Below are 21,340 nucleotides of genomic sequence, written 5' to 3'. Positions count from 1 at the left end.
CTTCAATACTGCAAATCCGATGTGTCCAAACCTTTCATGCCAAATCTTGCTTATGCCCACTCCAACGGTGGCTGTAACAAGAGCACTTAGCTCATACGTGTTGTTCTTTCTTTCTCCTTTGCCAATAATTTTGCTAGCACTATCAAGAATTTCTGCACCTGTCTTCTTGAACCTCACTTCATGACCAAGATCAGTTATGGCAGCAATTGATAATAGATTTCTCCTAATTTCAGAAACATACAACATATCTGTTGGCTTCACCATTTGTAGCAATAAAAGAAATAGTACATGTGCCTGCAACAGGGCATTTTGCATCATTTCCAACCATCACAGTGATGGATTCTTGTAGAGGCTGCATAGAACTATATAGACCTTTCTTGTTGGTCATGTGACAGGAGGCCCCACTATCCAACCCCCATGAGTCAGTGGTAGACTCTTCTTGCGACGCCAAGGAGCACACTTCCTCAATGGTCGCCATGAATAACTCCAACTCTACTTTAGCTGTATTGGTTGTCTCTTTCCCTTTACTTTTAAGGGTACAATTCTTTTCATCTGCCTTCTTGACACGACAATATGCAATTGCATGTCCTTTCTTCTTGCAGTAGAAGCACTCTCCTTGAAACTTCTTTTTATCACCCTTCTTCTTTTTGTCCCTATCATTTTTTGTGGAAGAACCACCTTTGCCTTTTACATTGGCAGAGAATGCAACATCTCCATTGTTGCTTCCTTCTTGGGCTTTCAGCCTCAACTCCTCCTCCATCAAATAATGCACAAAACTCCTCAAAAGTCAAAGCTTGAGGTCTCACTTGAGTATTAAGGGCAGTTACTAGTCCATCAAACTTTTGTGGACAAATCCGAAGACACCTCCGAGCTAGCTCTTCGCTAGTCTTTTGTATCCTAGCACCAGCCATATGATTGTGCAGATTCTTAATTCGAGTGATGAATGCTTCAATCGTCTCTCCTTCAACAAACTTCTCCACTGCTAGTTGATTATCCAAGTTTTGAATCCTTATTTGGTTTCGTGTTTCATACTGACTCCTCAGTACATTCCAAGCCTCTGATGCTTTGGTTGTATGTTGAATCAAAGTCAGAACACTATCAGAATAGCTTGTAACTAAGGCACACAATGCATTTGCATTCCTTCGTTTCCAAGCTCGTGTAGAAGATCTGCATTCGGAGGAATCATCACACTAGAATTTGATGGGTCGGGGGTAGTAGGCTATGGTTCCGCGTCAGTTCCTAGCACGGTCTCCAAAAGCTCAACAGAATCAAGGATAGTTGCAATTTTGAATTTCCACAAGGTGTAGTTTGTACCATCTAACTTGCTTTTATTGAAGGTTGATGGACGAATCCTCAGTGTTTGAATAGTTGGTACAGTAGCACCACCTCTTACACCACTTCCTAATGCGCCATAACTGCTTCTGGAAGACAACATCGTTCCTCTTTGCTGTTGAAGCCTTTGCCTCTTGCGCACTCTTCGATCCCTAGAGCACCCTGGGCTCTAATACCATGTAAAAAATTACACAGCGCAGCGAACAGAATCTAAGAAAGAGATAGAGAGTACATAACAGATAAGAGGAGAATAACAAAGTTTCTTTATCTCCAAACAACTGATACAAAGATGGCTCTGTCCACCCGTCGCTTCTACTGTGAAGCTTAGATGGCGATCTAGACAGAAGATAGGTGAAGAGCTACTCTGACTGGGTGAAAGATGGATAATAGATGGCTATGAAGGGGTTTAGCTTTTATAGCTTGTGAAGGGGGTCATGATGGATGACTTTCCATATGCATCTGTGTCTGTTGACCTTCCGTGTGCACATGTGTCCGTTGACCTTCCATATGCCCATGTGTTTGTCTGTTGACCTTCCATGTGCCCATGTGTCTGTTGACCTTCCATATATCCATGTGTCTGGGAATATTCCCTTTATCCGCTACAACATATAGACCCAATAGCGACATTTAAAGCGATGGAATTATTCATGGAAAAAATTACCCCCGTCATCGCTATTCGTGTTGCTATTAGTGATGTGATCGATTCGTTGCTATTAGCGATGCGATCGATTCGTCGCTATTTGCGTCGCTAACCCAATTAGCGACGCATATAGCGACTGTTGCACAGTAAATTTTCGACGCAAATAGCGACGATTACAGAGGGGGAAAAAATTAGAAGTACTAGTTACGAACTCCAAGTAGGTCCATGAAACAAATGAATTTCTCTTTACCAAGTGATTTGGTAAAGATATCGGCTACCTGGTCTTCTGTCTTCACATGAAGTAGATCAATCTATCCTGCAAGTAACATTTCTCTGATGAAATTGTAATGAATCTCTATGTGTTTGGATCTAGCATAATAGACAGGGTTGCTAGCTAGCATCCATATACACCTTAGGTTGTGTACATAACCCTCACGCTACTCCATATATACCTCTTCAAGCAAGTCACCATTCAAGAATGCATTTTTGACATCCATTTTTCATAATTTTCAGCCCTTAGAAGCCATTAATGCAATGACTATTCTCACCATTTCCATCTTGGCAACCGAGCTGAAAGTCTCCTCATAATCTAGGCCGTATTGCTATGCATATCCCTTTGCAACGAGCTGGGCTTTATACCTTTCCAATGAACCATCTGACTTGCATTTCTCTTTATAAACCCATTTGCTTAAAGACATCAAGTACCTCATCCTTGTACTTCCGAATGTATAGCCATGTGTATTAGTTGAAATCATCTATCCAACCGACACTAGATTCTTGCAAATTTTGTTCTGCCATCTGTCCAATCGACAATAGATTCTTAGTAATAGAAGGTACATGTAGTACATCATGTAGGCTCTTCTTTCTATCGTCATAGCTGCAGCAGTCTACCTTCTTATTGGTGGGCTGTCTCGCACTCGTGCCCAAAATCTTTCCATCCCTTTCAGCTCCAAGTCTTGCATGACTTCTCGAACAATGTCCTTATGAAAAGATCTTTTTGGGATGAGAAGCTCGTATCTGCACTGCATTCTTTTATCTCCCAAAGGGCGATAGTGCTCAGTTTCCATCTCCTCATCTTCTCTAGTGGTCGTTGTGCTCTATGGGGAGCACCTGTTGCTGCACTAGAAGAGGCTCCACCTTGTACTCCAGGTGGTGGGCTTTGGCATAAGGCCTTCCCATGGTCGAGAAACGGGGACATGCTTGCTTGGTGCCTGCCATGCAAGCTCGAGGAGGACAAGATGGAGAAGAGACAAAGGTTGGGGATTTCCTCCTTCTCCTTTGTAGTTGTCCCCTCTCTTTTAGTGGATGTGGTGGCAATGGTAGTGGCAATGGCAGCTTCTCTCTCTCTCTCTCTCTCTCTCTCTTACAATCTCCCTTGTGTTGATCTGTTTCCCTTATTCTCTCTATACATCTCTTCATCAACAAAAAGAAAAAGAGAAGTAAAGAAAAGGGAAAAACAAAGAGAGAAGAGATAGTACATTTACCTCAAAGCTTGAAGAAGAATCCTTTTACGCTTCTCTCCTTCTTCTTCTTCTCCTTCACGGGTTCCCTCCTTCTTGTTTGCAGTTGTCCCCTCTCTTTTTGTGGTGGATTGGTGGTGATAGCAACCTCTCTCTCTCTCTCTCTCTCTCTCTCTCTCTCTCAATCTCCCTTGCGCACGTTGATCTCTCTTACTTCTTCTCTCTATACACTCTTCATCAACAAAAAGAAAGAGAGAAGTAAAGAAAAGAGAAAAACAAAGAGAGAAGAGATAATGCACTTACCTCAAAGCTTGAAGAAGAATCCCTTCGCACTTCTCTCCTTCTTCTTCTTCTTCTCCTTCACAGGTTTCCTCCTTCTTTGCAGTTGTCCCCTCTCTTTTTGTGGTGGATTGGCAGTGGCAGAGCGACCTCTCTCTCTCTCTCTCTCTCTCTCTCTCTCTCAATCTCCCTTGCACACGCTGATCTCTCTCACTTCTTCTCTCTATACACTCTTCATCAACAAAAAGAAAAAGAGAAGTAAAGAAAAGAGAAAAATAAAGAGAGAAGAGATAATACACTTACCTCAAAGCTTGAAGAAGAATCCCTTTGTGCTTCTCTCCTTCTTCTTCTCCTTCATGGGTTCCCTCCTTCTTCTTTGCAGTTGTCCCCTCTCTTTTTGTGGTGGATTGGCAGTGGCAGTGACCTCTCTCTCTCTCTCTCTCCATCAATCTCCCTTGCGCATGTTGATCTTTTTTACTTCTTCTCTCTATACACTCTTCATCAACAAAAAGAAAGAGAGAAGTAAAGAAAATAGAAAAACAAAGAGAGAAGAGATAATGCACTTACCTCAAAGCTTGAAGAAGAATCCCTTCGTACTTCTCTCATTTTTTTCTCCCTCGGGAGTTCCTTCCTTCTCCTTTACACTTATCTCCTCCCTCTTCATGGATGGCGGTAGCGGCAACGACTTCTCTCTCTCTCTCTCTTGCTTGTTTACAAACCTGTAAAATGCCATGCTTGAGTTTTGACACTTTTTTACAAAGCCCCTCTCTCTCATGTTTTTTATTTCTTTCCATCTCTCTCTTCCTTCCCCTCCCTTCTTCTCTTTATTTCTCTCCCTTCTTCCCTCCCCACTCTCACTCAACTTATCTCATTTCAAAGACAATCAAAGATAGATAATAAAAAGCTTAGGAAACAAAGATATTGAAAGAAATGTCACCCCACCTCTCTTTATCTCTCTCTCTCGCCTCCCCCTTTACTTTTCTTTATTAACCTTCTCTCTCATTCTCTCATTGTTTTCCTATTTCTCTCTCCCTCTCTCTCGCTTTCTATTTTTTCTCTCTATCTCTCTTTCTCCCTCTCTCTCTTCTTTTCACTCTCCTTTCTCTCTTTACCTCACCCTTCTTTTCTACCTCCTCCTCCTCTCTTCCTTCCCTCTCCCGGGCCTCTCTTTATCTCTCTATTTCCCTTTCTTTGTTTCCTCTCTCTTTGTTTCTCCCCCCCCCCTCTCTCTCTCGTTGTTTCTCTCACTCATCCTCTCTCCCTCCCTTCATCTCTCATTTCTCTCTTCCTCTTTCTCTTTGTTTCCTTTCTCTCCCTTTTTCTCTCTTCCTCTCCCTTCATTCTTCTCCCTCCCTTTCTCCCTCCCTCTCTTTCCATGTATCTCTTTGCAAAGAAAAACAAAAAAAGAAAACAAGAGAACACAAAAATAAAGCAAGAAGAGGCAACGTACCTACCTCAAAGGCCTGAAGATGAAACCCTTTGTACATTCTCTTTCTTCTCCGTTGCACACTTCTCTTTCTTCTTCATGTATAGCGGTGGCGGCGGTGACAATGGTGATGAGCTCCCTCTCTCTCTCTCTCTCTCTCTCTCTCTCTCAAAGCTTTAAGCTCTCTCGCTCTCTCTTTCATTCTTTCTCGCAAATGTTTTCTCGACAAATGTTACGCTCGGGTTTTCGAAACTTTTTCCTCAGACTGGCGTTGCTATATGCGTCGCTATTTCTATTAGCGACACAAATAGTGACGCATATAGCGATGCTTTTAGCGACATTGCTTTTTTGCGTTGCAAATGGCCGTCGCTATAGCCCCATTCCCTTGTAGTGACCATCGGCTAGGGCTTCTGATAACTCTCTTACCCCGCAACTCGATGCAATGTGTCTCGAGTTGCTACCAGCTTAATTACTCTGTCTAACCCAAAGATTAGACCAGCAACGGTCACCTTTTTGCCATTCGATTACATAAACCTCATTTGACATACAAGTCAGGACTCAACCAATGTTCGGGCTCATATATGGCTTCTCCTCTTACTGGGGGCCTTACAACTTTAAGCACCATGGATCATTAGTGGCACCTTATGAGGATGGGGCATTGAGCATATCTAACAAATAGTACATCATTTGGTATGATCATTAATAATCCCTCTCTCCTTTTCTCCTTAGTATGCGTGCGTGCGTGTGTGCACTTGTGCATGCATGCACATGTGTGTATAATGGCCCCTAGCACATGTTTTAAGCTTCAAATAGGATATTGTAGCTTGTTAAACCTAATGCTTGTCAAGCTACTTATAAATATTTGGTATCTCTTTCTTGCATATGCTAGATGGATGAATAATGCATGGGATTAAAAAGCTTTACATTTGAATATTTGTATGCTTGTGAGGTTGTTGGGAATGAGAGAGAGAGAGAGAGAGAGAGAGAGAGAGAGAGAGAGAGAGAGCAATGTTCATAGAGAACCGTCCTTTACTTTATTTTTACTTGGTAAGACTTTCAAAAACCAATTGAAATTGAAATTGGTCCCAAGGAGAATTAGCTATTTTTTAAGCCTTTTAGTTATAAAATCAACTACTTTTCCTTTAAAATTGACTAGGGTTAATTCTCTTGATTTTTCCCATTGGTGCATGGGAAAAACGTTTTTCATGTGAGCATTTTGAGAGAGAGAGAGAGAGAGAGAGATTATTCAATAAAGTAGTCTAGGAAAGGAAAGAAAAAAAAACGATAAAAAAGAGATGATGTAAAAAATATTGGAGTACCATGTAAGTTTGGCTTAGTGAAAATAAGCAGTATAGAAGTATAATAGATTTGGTAAAAAAATAAGGTAGTATAAATAAAAGTATAGATATAAATCTAGCCATGTCCATTGTGAAGCCGATGCAGCAAGTGACTCGTGAGAGCCCAGAAGGGTTTTCACGCAAGGTGGAGTTAGCCAGGATTTTGGTGAGTATGAGCTGCGATAGCAACTGTCCCAAAGGGGGCACCCCGTTAGGAAAATGGGACGCAGATTTAGAGTGCCCAAGAGAAAAGTTGGCAGGCATTGTTAGACGGAGAGAGGACTCGGGAGGGGGCACTGGCAACTGCCACTCGCAGTGTAGTGTAGCCTTAGGTCTCTGCGAAAAGACCAGTCACCACGAAACAGAAATGAACGAGTTGCTCGTGTGTGAAAAGAGCGACGCAGTCCCCGACCGGGACGAGGCTTTCCGCCGGCGGCCCTGAGACACATGCGAGATGGTGAAAATGCAACTGTTTAAAGAATGATAAAGGATAAAGCTGCCGCTCTCCTCACTCAACATAAGGTGCAGGGAAGTAGGGTATATTTATATGCTTGATTTCCATCGGGTGATCGATCTGACAGACTCCAGAGGTAACGAGAGAGAGAGAGAGAGAGAGAGAGAGAGAGAGAGAGAGAGCGAGAGATGGCTGCTCCATCATCAGCCATGGCCATCCTCCTCTTCTTCAGCCTCCTCCCGCCCTCAATCTCCACAACAACGGTTCCCAACCACCATCCTCTTCACGATGACGTCCTCTTTCCCAATGGCACCGGCGTCACCCGCAGCGACTTCCCTGACGGCTTCCTCTTCGGCGCCATCACCTCCGCCATGAAGGTACAGCCCCGCTTAAACCCGCCCTGCCCCGCCCCGCCCCGCCCCGCCATCCTTCCATCTCATGAGCTGATCAAGCTCTAATTCGTGTTTCTTTCCAGCACGAAGGAGCTGAGTTTCAAGACTATAAAACTCCGAACATTTGGGATGTTTACGCCAGAAAGGAGAGTACGCTCCCTGCTCAACCAGACGCATGCCTTGCACTGTTGAATTGCATTTGAATATTCCTTGAATTGCTCTGTTAAGCCATGGTTTTTGGCTTTTCAGAGTCTTCTATTGACGGAGCTATCCCGGGTCAGTGCGGAGACAATTACAATCAATACAAGGTGTATTCCGACTTTCACATTCTAAACTAGTCACTGCTGCACCCATTGCAACATAATGTCATTGGTTGTTAAACTCATTACTCAGCCTAATCCTGTGCCTAATTTACAGACCGATCACAGACTGTTGACCGACATGGGGATGAATTCTTATAGATTTTCCATTGCCTGGTCCAGAATCTATCCAAGTCAGTTTATATTTTTACAGAGAAACGCATTCACTCACTCACTTCACCTTGATCACTCGAACACTATAAACATTTTGCAGATGGAAGTGGAGAAGTCAATGACGCAGCCATAGCTCATTACAATGATGTTATTGATGATGTTTTAGAACAAGGTTGGACATTGTGTGCGTGCATGTGTGTGTGTTTGCCAATTGGGCTATCACTTTGTGCTCTCTCTCTCTCTCTCTCTCTCTCTATTTCTCCACCTCTTAACACCTACAAGAATTGTTCCAATGTGCCAGGTCTGGTGCCTATGGTAACTCTTTGGACACAAGACCATCCTCATATACTGGACGAAAGATATGGAGGAGCTCTAAGTAGCCAATTCATGTAAGTTGATATCAAACCTGTGTCAAAACCACTGCTGTTTGGAACAGAATTGATACCATTTTTGAGGGTGGCTATTAGCCATCTACTGGAAAATGCTTGTAAAGCTCAGACCATGTCCCTCTACTCTGTTTCTGAACTACACATGTTCACATCAATATTTGATGTGCATGCAGAGAGGATTTTGCAAATTATGCAGAAACTTGTTTTAAAGCGTTTGGGGACAGAGTGAAGCTTTGGATCACTTTTGATGAAGGGAATGATTGGTCAGGGCTTGCATATGCCACAGATCAGAATCCGCCAGGAAGATGCACACCCAACATGTTGGGCCAGATGAATATATACTACGGGAATTGCCCAGAAGGAGACTCTGGTACCGAGCCCTACATTGTTGGCCACAATGTGCTGCTCGCCCATGCAGAGGCTGTCAGCATATACAGAGAAAAATACCAGGTAGTAGTTTATTCATTGTCTGTTGCTCTTCAGCGTCTAAGTCAAAGCCATGTGTAACTTCTTGGGCAAAAACTGATGAGCATCTCCTTGCATCTTACAGTATGTACACATTTATGCAGCATGTGCACACTTGTTGTGTTGATGGATGTATAGTGTGGGTCTACAAATGCACACATGGCTTCTACCAGTACTCTGCAATATTTTTTGGGGCTTGGTAGTTTCTATTGTTTTTTGTAGTCTCAAGTCATGCAAGTCCTGTGTATCATTATAAGGGCAATGCTGATCTTAATGCTCCAAGTGCTGCCCAAATATGAAGGGGGTTTAACCATTTAAAGGTGCATTGGTTTCCTAGGTGCTTTAATAGGGTTGATCCATCTACACTTTTTCAGATGGGGAACTCTTTTATGTATTTGAGGAGATCCAAGGTGTGTCCAGCTAGTTGGGCATCTTTGATAGATAAGCCTGACATAGCTGATGAAATCTCCTGTCTGCTTACCTCTACAAAGTAAGCCATGCTGCTGAGAACATCAGCAATTGGACAGTGTCATTTTGTTGCTTGGTTATTTTAGCCATCCGCCAGCCAGCAGGACAAGTCAATCTTGGGGTTGCAAAAGGGCAGCTCCCTTAAGCTTCACCTCTGCATCCAGCCACACAGGAAGCAATTCCACTGTTACCCTGTGCTGATTTCTGAAGTTCCCTGTGGATCGAGTCCATTCTCTGTGTAGCTGACAGAAATTCCAGAATGCATATGTCAAGAATTGTGGGTACACTGGAATGGGTTTGCCAATAAAATCTGTCAATTTACACCTATGTTGTTTTTTGTTTTTGAGGTAACACACCTGCACATACAAACACCTGAATGCTCACAAAGGGGGAGCCTTCCCTTGAAATACCAGCCAAGAGAGCATGGCAAGCTGTGTGCAGATAGGATAGCTCACAAACCGGATGAACATGGAGCTTATAGCACTTGGATCCTCCTAGATGACCTTAGTAAGGAGGTGGAATTCTTCCTATGCGTAGATGGGGTAGCTCACAAGCCCAATGAACATTGGAGTTTAATCCTGGGTAAGATCCAGGACTTAAAGAACGCACCATGCAAGAGCAATGCACCAGCAAGACTTGAACCTTTATGTTGATGTGCTGCATGGGGAACTGCAGCAGAGACAAGTCAGCAGGACAAGTCAAAGGGCAGCTCCCTTAAGCTTCACCTCTGCATCCAGCCACACAGGAAGCAATTCCACTGTTACCCTGTGCTGATTTCTGAAGTTCCCTGTGGATCGAGTCCATTCTCTGTGTAGCTGACAGAAATTCCAGAATGCATATGTCAAGAATTGTGGGTACACTGGAATGGGTTTGCCAATAAAATCTGTCAATTTACACCTATGTTGTTTTTTGTTTTTGAGGTAACACACCTGCACATACAAACACCTGAATGCTCACAAAGGGGGAGCCTTCCCTTGAAATACCAGCCAAGAGAGCATGGCAAGCTGTGTGCAGATAGGATAGCTCACAAACCGGATGAACATGGAGCTTATAGCACTTGGATCCTCCTAGATGACCTTAGTAAGGAGGTGGAATTCTTCCTATGCGTAGATGGGGTAGCTCACAAGCCCAATGAACATTGGAGTTTAATCCTGGGTAAGATCCAGGACTTAAAGAACGCACCATGCAAGAGCAATGCACCAGCAAGACTTGAACCTTTATGTTGATGTGCTGCATGGGGAACTGCAGCAGAGATAAATCCTGACTTGAACACTTACGACTAAGAGTAGCATGAGGTCATGAAGGATCAAATTGCATCTTCAATTAGCAACCTTTTGTTTCACTGGGTTTATCCACTCAAACTTTACCAGTGAAAGCTGCGAGTCCATGAAAATAAGTCCATATGCTGCTCCATTGCAGCTTCTGTCTCTTCGGCCACTATGCTTCATGTTCCTATAATGTTAAAGAAAGGCTTACCTTAAGTAGTCCATCGGTGCAGAAGACGCAGAGGCAGCTGGTGTAGAAGGGGGACATGAGCTTGTGGATGCATGATTGAAAGGGCGGGCCTGCACTGGAAGCAACCATATTATTATTGAGGGGTTCCATGTTCTTTCTTTAATATTGATGCGAACTTCTGATGATGTCTGGCACTAGTCTGCATTCCTGGGCACTCTTTAGGATGTGAAAGTGCGAGTTCCTGCACAAGCATCTCTAAATCTCTAAATAATAGTAATAGAACTGGCTTGTTTTCCCTTTCCCCTGCAGCCGACTCAAAATGGGTCTATTGGAATGGCGTTATGGTTCAGATGGTCAGAGCCTTTAAGCAATTCAACAGAAGATATTGAAGCAGCACAGAGAGCAAACGACTTTCTCTTTGGATGGTAAAGAATACCAGTACATAATGTGGGAAGAGAAAAAAGTCTGAAGGAGGGAGTAAATTATGCAGCTACACTTCAATGCAGGCTGACTAAACATTGCTCATGGTTTATGGACACAGGTTTTTGGACCCCATCTTTTTTGGAGACTATCCTTCATCCATGAGGAACATAGTAGGATCGCGGCTGCCTAATTTTACTGTTGAGGAAATAGCCAAGGTCAATGGATCCCTGGACTTCATAGGCATCAACATCCAAACCGCATTCTATGTCTATGACTGTGACTTCTATCAGACTGGAGCCAGCTTTAACTACTACCTGGATTGGAGGGCCAATGTAACAGGCACACACTCTTACATCCTCTATGCACTAGCTCTTGTTTAACTTTGGTTTTCGGGTTCTATTTGTGTTGGTCCTAGTTACTGCACTTATATCAATGACAGATTGACCAGGTAGACATGCTAATGTCAATGGGCCTTAATCTGGACATTGTTTTGGATCATGGGTTTTATCGCTTTTTATCACAGTGCTGTTAATATTATAAGGACGGTCTTTCTGACTGTTTTCTATTCACAATTTTCAGGGGAGAGGGACGGAGTATGTATTGGTGTGGTGAGTTTTTCTACATGATCTCTAGATATGGAAGCAACAGTTCTTGGATCAGCTTAAAAACATGATTGCACAGACATTCAAATAATTAAGGTGTTAAGGAGGAAAAAACAAAAGCTGGAGCATTGAGCTACTTATTCAATCCACTCTACATAATCCGACATTGTGTTTCTACCTTCACTATGGAGGATGTAATTGGTCCCACTCCCACTCCCACTTCCACAGCTACAAGCTCTTTTTGATTTATGGAAACATTTATCTTGACAAGGGTTTAGACATTTAATGTACAAGGCCTCATTGAGATTTTACATATTGGTAGGGTGATCACGATTATGCAGTCCCGTGGGCAATGAGGACAATGGTGGAGTATGTCAAAGATCGATATGGCAATCGTCCGATGTATATAACGCAGACAGGTATCATGCATGCATTGGTGCTTCATTTGATCAAAAGGGTTGTAATGTAGGCAAACCAAAGGCTTGACTATCGACTCTACCAACCAAACATATCACCAAGGCTCTGTGTCGGTGTAGGATGGGGGATTTACTACAATTCCACCGAGGATACGCTGGAGGACGACTCCAAGGTCGAGTACTTTGAAACCTACTATGACGAGTTAAGAAAAGCAATCAGGTCTGATCTGCCTTCCTCCTTTAATAAATCCAAGTGTATTGCTAACAATATGATTAAGGTTCGAGGGTCTCTCGTGTAAACGCTCATCCAACTTCATTTCCGAAGTCCGTGTGGGTACTAATATGCCCAATCACAGGAAATGGTATTACACACCTAGGTGTTACAACCAATCATAGGAAATAGTATTACACACCTAGGTCAATAAAAAGGCCCTAGATATATGTAGTAGAGGCATTGGTACTCTTAGTTAAACACACACAAATTGACACATTTGATAAAAGCTAGGTAAACAAAAAGGTTGCAGACAGATGTAATGGAGAAATTGACATGTTCAATAACACACTTAAAAAACTTTAGTGACGCCAACAATAACACGTTGTGATTATAAACAGTTCAATACTTTTGCATTTGAAAAAGAGACAAAAACACATTATGATTGCTTAGACTTGCTTATATTGGCCTTGGCAACTCATCTCCCCCTCCTATTTTTTGCTTTTGTTTTACTCAGTGAAGGAGCAAATGTACGAGGTGTATTTGCATGGTCATTGATAGATGGATTTGAATTCAACTTGGGAATGGGTATACGTGTTGGTCTTTATTATGTAGACGACACATTACAACGCATCCCTAGAAAGTCTTCATTTTGGTTCAAAGAAATGTTATCACAAAGCAACTCAACAATCCTTAAATAGTGACCATGTATTGGTTTTACATGTGCGACTCGAAGCCTAATTAAAGGCCATAAGTCGTTTCTACAATTAGTTTTGGGTGTCACTGTGATTTGTGGCATCATAGGAAACAAAAAGTTTAAGGCAATGTTTTAGAAGTGAAGCCTGAAAGAGGTTGTTAAGAAATCAATATCATACATACACGTAAACTACAACGTTGGTTCTTCACATGATGTAGACTTGCTATTCACAATTTACAATATTTATGTCCTTTATTATGACAATTCTACATCTCAAGATACTTGTAAGTACTTGCATACAAGTAAACACACTTGTACATAAAATAGAATTTGTTCTTTATTTAAATCTTCATGCATGAAGATACTTGTACTTACTTAAGTGATCATAATTAAACCTTTTATAAATAGACACTTAACTAATAAATTTTTAAAGGACATTTGTATGTGAAGATAAATGTACATAATTAAGCACTCATAATTAAAGCTTTTATAGATATACACTTAACCAAGTATTTAAAAGAACATTCATATGTAAAGATAATTGTACATAAACTTTATTCTTTCAATAGAACCCTAAGTTGCCTTATATAAATCTTGAACGAAAAATGAGGGTATTTATGATTGCATTCCACACAAGCAAGGTACAATTTACATTTTTCCTTTAGAATGAAGAGAAGGTAATGAAGATAGTGTCGTGTAATGTATACTAGGTGCTCCATGCCTAGGATTTCTTGATGATTTGCACTAGTGTTCTCTTGTTGCTTTGCATTGAGGTTCAAAGCACTAGTCTCAACAATAATTAGAGGCACATTGCTTTGTTTAGTTCTTTTCTAGCTTGTATCCATCTTTATAAAATTAGGTTTGATATTAATTAATAGTCTTGCCTCTCAACATAGAGAGAGAGAGAGAGAGAGAGAGAGAGAGAGAGAGAGAGAGAGAGAGAGAGAGAGAGAACTAATATATGAAAAAATTAAAGAAAAATTCATATTAAAAAACCAATAATTGGAGAGTGAAAGGTAGAGAGATTAAGAAAACACACATACACACAAGTATATAGAATGTAATAATTACAATCAATAAATTAGTAAATAATAATAAAATCAATATATTTTATTATTTAACAATTTAATAAACAAAATAGATATGAGAGAGAGAGAGAGAGAGAGAGAGAGAGAGAGAGAGAGAGAGGCTCCGTTGACCCAAAAGTGGTAATATTTATTTATATCTTTCAATTTATTTCTTGAAATTGGAGGTCTAGATGTTGCCCTACTTTTGCCACCTCTCTAGTTTTCCTCCTTGGAACTTCTTTGACTCTCCTCTTGAGATCCATTGTCTCCATGTTAATGTGCTATTGTCTTGTATAGTTCCGAAGTCAATAAGCCTCAATAACTCACATTTCTTTTGTTTGAGCATTTACGATCACTAGACACACGACAATTTAGCCATGTTATGTATCACTTCTTAAGATGAATGTCTATCATTGTAATGCTATGCCTCATAAATATGCAAAACATATATTTCAAGTTAATGCTTTTTCTTATGACTTTACACATGAGGTAAAGTTAAGCACACAACGTATGTTTTGAAACCTTACATGAGATAGATACTTGCACCAAGTATAAAAGCCAATAACATAAATAGAAATGCTTTGATAGAAAAACGTGAGATCAAGGTACATGTCTTAAAAATGAACACATGAGTTAAGAGAATAGTGTTGGCCTTCATTGTCTATCCCTAGGTAATGGATTCATAAAAATATCTATAATAGGTGGGATTCTTGAGTGAGCATTTCAATGGAAAAAATATTGAGGTTAACATATTATTAGGCCTAATAATGTTGTATCAAAAGTGAAAGAGGAGGAATAAAAGGTCCTCCTTTTAGGCTCTTGGTTTTTCAAGCTTTGAGTGGCCTTTGCCAAGTCTAGCTACTAGTGAGGACTATAGATGTAAAATATTTTCTAAGATACAGAGAGCATTAAAACCTAGTATCTCAAGTAGGCTAAGCAAAGTTACTTTGTTCATGTCTATTAATATATTTGTTGACTTTTTTTTTCTAATGCTGAGATAAGAAAATCAAAGGCTATGCTTTCAGTGAAGAGACTAACATATGATCATGTTATACAATTTGTTGATGAGGGATGGGACACTAGAACAGAAGGAAAAATTATATGTAAGATAGATCAAGACTCTATAGCTTGTAAATATATGATTGTTACTCAAATTTCATCCTTAGATTTTATTATAGTAGATGGCATTATATTGGTGGTAGTCTGCTTGCTTTAGATCAAAATCTTGATAATTTTAGCAAAGATTCTATAGTGGATCTTGATGTTTGGTACAATGAGGACATTATTGCAATCCTAAAGGTTAGATCATCATGTACGCTATATCAAGTGAGGATAGATTTATAGATTGAAGATATTGAACTACTATATTTATTTGTGTTTCAACTTAATAACAAATGAGTAAGTTTTTATTTTATATTATATTCATTTAAGTATATATTTGATTTCACTTTTTGATTAATAAGTATTTGTAATATGTATATTTTTACAAATATCTGTGAGGAGAGATAATAATATACAATGCTAGGATATTGAAGAAAAGATCTCTTTACTATCAATATAAAATACATGCACAAATTTTTGTCAGCCATCTCCATGACTTATACACAAGGGCTTAGAATCTGAGGCAAAGCTACTTTTTTTGAGAAGGAAAATCCTTTCTAGGAGTCCTTTTGCCTATCTTTGATGCTTTGGTTGTTGAAGGCATAGCTTCACTTGCTGTAGCTACATGTACCTCCTTTTCTTCAATGTTTGAGCTTCCACTTCTTGTCGGTTGTATACAATTGGTCATTATGTACTTTAAGAGCTTTAATGCTATTATATACCAAACGTGCTCACTTGTATAGCAATCCCTTGTAAACTGTTATACATTTGTAAAAAAATATTTTTAGTTCATTGTTATTTTTTACAATGGACTATTTTGCAATAAAACTCTATCTTAAAGTTTAGTATGTTCCACATTACCTTTATAAGCTTATCATCATTGAGATTAATAAACTGAAACAATCTTCTAGCATTTACAATTACTCTCCAGTCACAAGAGTAACTATCATCCTGATTAGGACACTGCAATCAACAAGAGTAACTTGTTTATGGTAGTTTTTAGAATAAATTTTCTTAGTATGTTTCAACCATATTAATCAAGAATTTACCGTAACTTGTCTATATTGCATTGTTGCAAGTAAGTCAGAAGACATGGAAGGCTTTTTCTCTAGCACTTCAATTAATCTTTTGCATACTCTGTATCAAAAAGGTAATAAAATTTAGAGTTATTATAAAAGAAGGATCAAAGTATCTAGATTATCTACAACAAAAAGATCAAAATATCAAGGAGACCCTAGATTATATAACTTACAACTTAGCATTTTCATGGCTTCCTTTTATAAAATTGATGAGGAAACATTGCCTCTCCACACAATCTATTATAATTAGACTCCAATGAGAATTGAAAACAAAAATATTTCAATAATCTAGTAAAATAGGATCTCATAAAATCTAAAAACAATATCAAATTACTAACTTTTCATTGTATGGAATTAGAAGAAGCTCCAAAGATTCAAAGACAATTGAATTGAACCAATGGTCAAAAGCACTTGCATCGAGCTCACTCCTCATATAGTATGAGATGGATGGATCAAGAACCTTAATCTTTTGTTGTATATCGAAGGGGAGCTCATGCATTACTCACCTAGCAAAGGAATGGAGATAGTAAGCATCAACATGAAAGTCTATTGCTAGAAAAATATGGTTAGTTTAAACAAATTTTGGTAAACTATACCTCATTCCAATAAGAAGAATCGAGTCATTTACTTCTCTCACTTTATTTTGGAGAATTTGAACATAATTAGAGTCCAAAAATACCATATCAGATCTCTTGTTAATATAAGCATGTAAAAAGCAATAAACATTGAAGCCCTTAGGGTCAGCCCTTTCAAGAAGGGTAGATAACTCCTCTTCAAAAGATGGGAGTTTTTCTGCTTCCTTTTATTCTTTGTTTTTTCTTTTAAACTCCCTTCATTTATCTCCCTGCTCTACTATGGCCTTTTCCTCTTTCTCATGTTGTCTTGTGTCCTTTTCATGCGTAATATCTTTAACCTTCAGGCCGGTATAATTTTTCTTCTTTCTATATGGAGGCACATTTAAAATATTGAAAGTCTCAATATCAGAAAGAGAGACTAGCTCAAGGACCTTTGAAAACATGTATCTCAATCTCCTGAGAATAATCATGTCTTTATCCTTAAGCATAAGCCTATGTGCATGAGTCGCAAAGATATTAGAATCTTGGAAAAACTCGATCAAAAAATCATGTGTAGCCTCCTGAATACAGTTAAGACCTCCAAAAAAATAAATAATAATAAAAAATTAGAAAAGATATCCTAATCTCTCATATCAATATATCTACAATCACAAAGCAATAGGCAAACACTAATCACAAAGTCTAAATTTAATTTCAATAAAACAGTACGCAAGACGTATGAAACATGAGCTGGCCTTGAAGACCAGAGAACTCAACACCATATTGCATTTCATACGACACAAGGGGAACAATGTAGGCTCAAGTCAGATAAAACACGATATGGCCTTACTCGGAAAAAAGAACATAATACCATTCGTGTTTCATACGTCACATAACAAATATGGCAGGCCTAGTCGTATTCAACTCATCTATTCTATGAGGTATCTTCACCTTTAATCTTCTACGAGAATCAACTCAGCTTTTAGACTACTTTTTGGGTAAAATTATTTACCCTAAACATCTTTATCCTTCTTGATTGATAATTTTTTTAAATTTCGACTTTGTAGTATATGTTTTTCCAACAGACACATGCATTTGAAAGATTAAAAGAGATTATTTCATTTCAACTTAGTTATTTACTTAAAGCTTGAAGTTCTGTAACTTATGAAGCTTAAAAGAGATTCAAAGTTCTATAACCTACATGAAGTTAAATGTATGAAACGCGAGGATGGCTTTAATGAACAAGAGAAACCTAGCACCCACGTTACAACAGAAACTTGTAGGCCTTAGTTGTATGAAATGTGAGGAGGCCTCATGTGGACAAGAGAAACCTAGCACCCATCGCATTTCATACGTTTGGGATTTTTAGGGATGATTTAGTAGGAGTGTTCAAATAATTCAGAACTGACTCATATTTTAGAAAAAAACTTACATTCTTGAGTGTTGAGTGCGTATGCTGTTGATGAAACCTTTAGTACCCTTGTATGGAAGAATAATTTTGTACTGCAAATTAGCGTTATGTTGGTGTGGTTGAGCATAGAGAAGATTTTGTCTTTGAAAAAACTTTTTTGCGGTTCAAAAACTGGGTTTATAATGATGTTGGTTTACATGTGTGATAGGTGTAATGCGTAGTTAATTTCACATATGCTATTGAAGACTGTTTTGCTTGGAAAGTTGTGCCATGTGTCACTTTCTTTTTTGATATGATAATACATTTATGGCTCTGATTTTCATTTTTTTTTATTTATTTTAAGCGTATGTCCTCCGAATTAGTGCAGCTTACTTTTTGATCAAGCGTGCGGTGACCGTTGGCATATATATATGAACACTCAAGTTCTGGTTTTGGTTATTATTTCTTTCATGTATCTTGTCTTGTCATCGTCCAGATTTTTATCTTGTAAGCATCATAAGCCAAACCAAGCATATGCTTACAAGAAACCATTTATTCTTAGGAGCAAGGCCTCCAAATATCAGGTATTACACTTTTCTTAATATTTTTCTCTACAATCCGAAATTTTAAGGCATTGAAGATATTAGTTGGTTTAAAAGAAGAAAGATACATTAGTGACTTAGAAATTCTTTAATGGTTTTACTTTGTTTTCTAGCAAGATTGGTTTGGTAAACATGTAAAATAATGGGGTTTTGATGTTCTTGAGGTATTATTTTGTTCAAAATTTTCAGATGTATAAAACACAAATTCCTCAAGGTTTTTTTTATAAGTGACATGTGAAACGCGATTTTGTGAATTGTGAGGTGGTATGAATCATTGTTTTCGCGTTTCATGAGTCGAAAACGTTAAACAAAGTTTGATCGATGAGACTTGGAATTTCATGCTTTCTCTGCTACATAAAGTTTTAATTCATTTCTTTCATCTTGTATTTTCTAATTTTTCTCAGTAATATTTTTTTAGTCTACTGTATATGAGCAAATGTGGATTTGTATATTATGACCCTTATTTTTGTTTTTTGGATTTTCTTTTGTGAGTAATCAAGATGACTAAAAGGAAGTTTTTTTTAAAGGGAATGGAGAAGGAGGATCTGGAGGTCACTTATGATGAAAAGCTGTTTGATTTTTTTCATGCAACTTGAAATTCATCTCGATTTATTTACATCAGAGATATGCTCAATGTTCCCTTTGATTTGCAAGAGCTTTTGAAGGATCTTGAAGATAAACTAAAGGATTTGAAGGTGTTTTATGATAGACATGTGGAAGGTCTAGAGATTGAGGGATTTGTCCCTTATGGCGATGTAATGGAAGCTTCTAATGCTACTAAAACAACTTTGCAAACAAGGTTTAGCCTTATTGATGAAGAATTTAAGAAGTGGAAAGCAGATTGTTTTTTTTCATCAGAATCAACAACAATGTCTTATTGTACAGAAATATATTGGATTTCTTGTGTATCTTTAATATATGGATAATTGTTCTTCATATACAATACAAGAGAAGAAGATAGAGGATATTGTATACAAAGACAAAGAAGTTGAAGAGAAGGGTGAAATGTTTCAGGAGGATATTGAGAGCTAGTTAGTGCAAGGATTTGATGTTGCTTTGTTTAAAAGTGAGAATATTACAAAAGTGGAAGAAAAGGAGATAGAGTTGAGTGTAGAGATTGAAACAGGTCCTCTTGAATGTATCCCAACATTTCCTAGTTATCTCATCAACAAAAAGAGATATGTATTGCTAAATGATATTCAACACCTTTTTGATCTTAGAGAAGATTACTACTTGGCAATCCTTGCTGCATGGGGTCAAAATGATAAGAATTTTATAGGTTATGAAGAGAAATTGCTAGCAACTCTTGATGTTGAGGGAGAGAATTTTCAAGATAGTTATGTTGCCTTGCACTCTTGTATTAATTAGATAATGGAATATGAAAAGGGAGGGATACCTTCAGAGGAAAAGTACTTACAAATTCAAGAGAGACTTGGTATTGATAACATGGGGTATGAAGAGAAATTGAAGTCTCCATTAGAGGAGAAACCAAAAAGTTATGATAAATCTATATGATGATAGTCTTCTTGAAAAAGATAAAAACCCTAAGGTATGAAAGATAATTCTAAGATATCCATTGTGATTTATATTAGAGTATGTTATGCAGTATATACAAATATTTTTGGATATTTATCTACTGACATCTTATACTATTGTGGTTTATTGTGTAGATAGAAACTGAAGATGCAGACAACTTTCTTGGAAGAGCCAAGGGCTCAAGGCCACGTAAGATTCAGGTAATGGACAGCCAATAGGCTTCACGTCTCCTGCATGCGGAACCACTCAAGGACTTTATGAATGTAGTCCCTCTACGAGAGGTAGAGTAGTCCCTGATGCCTATCGTGCTTAATGTGCATACCAAGAATGTGAGAGGCCTGTCCCAAATCCTTCATCTCAAAGCTCTTCTTCAGCTGAGATTTAAGAGCATTCAACTCATCATGAGCTTTCCCTGCTATCAGCATATCATCCAGATAAAGTACCAAAATAAGCAATGAGCCATCACGAGCTGTCTTAGTGTAAAGACACATATCCATAGTGCTCCTGGTGTAGCCCTGTGACTGCATAAAGGCATCAAACTTATGATACCACTCCCTAGGTGTTTGCTTCAAGTCATAAAGATTTTTCTTCAAATTGCACACTAGGTGCTCTCTACTAGGTTCTGCAAAGCCCTTAGGTTGCTCCATGTAAATCTCATCATGCAAATCCCCATGCAAGAATACAGTCTTAACATCCATCTGATACATGTCCAAGTCAAGCTGTGCGACTAAGGCCAAAAATAAGCATAGGGTGGTCATCTTGACTAGAAGAGAAAGTACTTCATCAAAGTCAACTCCTTGCTCTTGTTTAAAACCCTTAGCAACAAGTCTTGCCTTATGAGCTATCTTGGCATGCCTAGGGGTACTTTTTAGCTTGTACATCCATTTGCATGGCAGAGTCTTCTTGCCAGTAGGCAAGGAAACCAAATCCCAAGTCATATTCTTATGCAAAGAGTCTATCTCAGACTGCATAGCCCTCTCCTAGGAGTGACTGTCACCCCTGTGCATAGCCTCATCAAAGGTGAGAGGATCTCTTGCATATGTAACCAAGACATAATGTATCGAAGGCTCAAATATATTAGGTGGACGTCTA

The 21,340-nt window shown here is 38.9% G+C and overlaps 1 protein-coding gene across 1 annotated transcript; it reads left to right on the top strand.

The window, feature by feature from the left end:
• Positions 1-6,762: 6,762 nt before the first annotated feature.
• LOC148041624 (beta-glucosidase 34-like) lies at positions 6,763-13,208 on the top strand. Its single transcript, XM_087681016.1, has 13 exons — positions 6,763-7,305; positions 7,404-7,470; positions 7,570-7,628; positions 7,738-7,813; positions 7,894-7,965; positions 8,095-8,182; positions 8,356-8,632; positions 10,880-10,995; positions 11,112-11,332; positions 11,573-11,601; positions 11,918-12,014; positions 12,132-12,231; positions 12,740-13,208. The coding sequence occupies exons 1-13, from the start codon at positions 7,117-7,119 to the stop codon at positions 12,921-12,923; spliced, it is 1,575 nt and encodes a 524-aa protein (XP_087537142.1). The 5' UTR covers positions 6,763-7,116; the 3' UTR covers positions 12,924-13,208.
• Positions 13,209-21,340: the final 8,132 nt, after the last annotated feature.

This window comes from Lygodium microphyllum, chromosome 1 (assembly GCF_053477565.2).
Source record: "Lygodium microphyllum isolate KBCC chromosome 1, Lygodium_microphyllum_v1.1.10, whole genome shotgun sequence".
Classification (NCBI taxonomy): Eukaryota; Viridiplantae; Streptophyta; class Polypodiopsida; order Schizaeales; family Lygodiaceae; genus Lygodium; species Lygodium microphyllum.
This window is presented reverse-complemented; position numbering and strand designations above follow the sequence as displayed.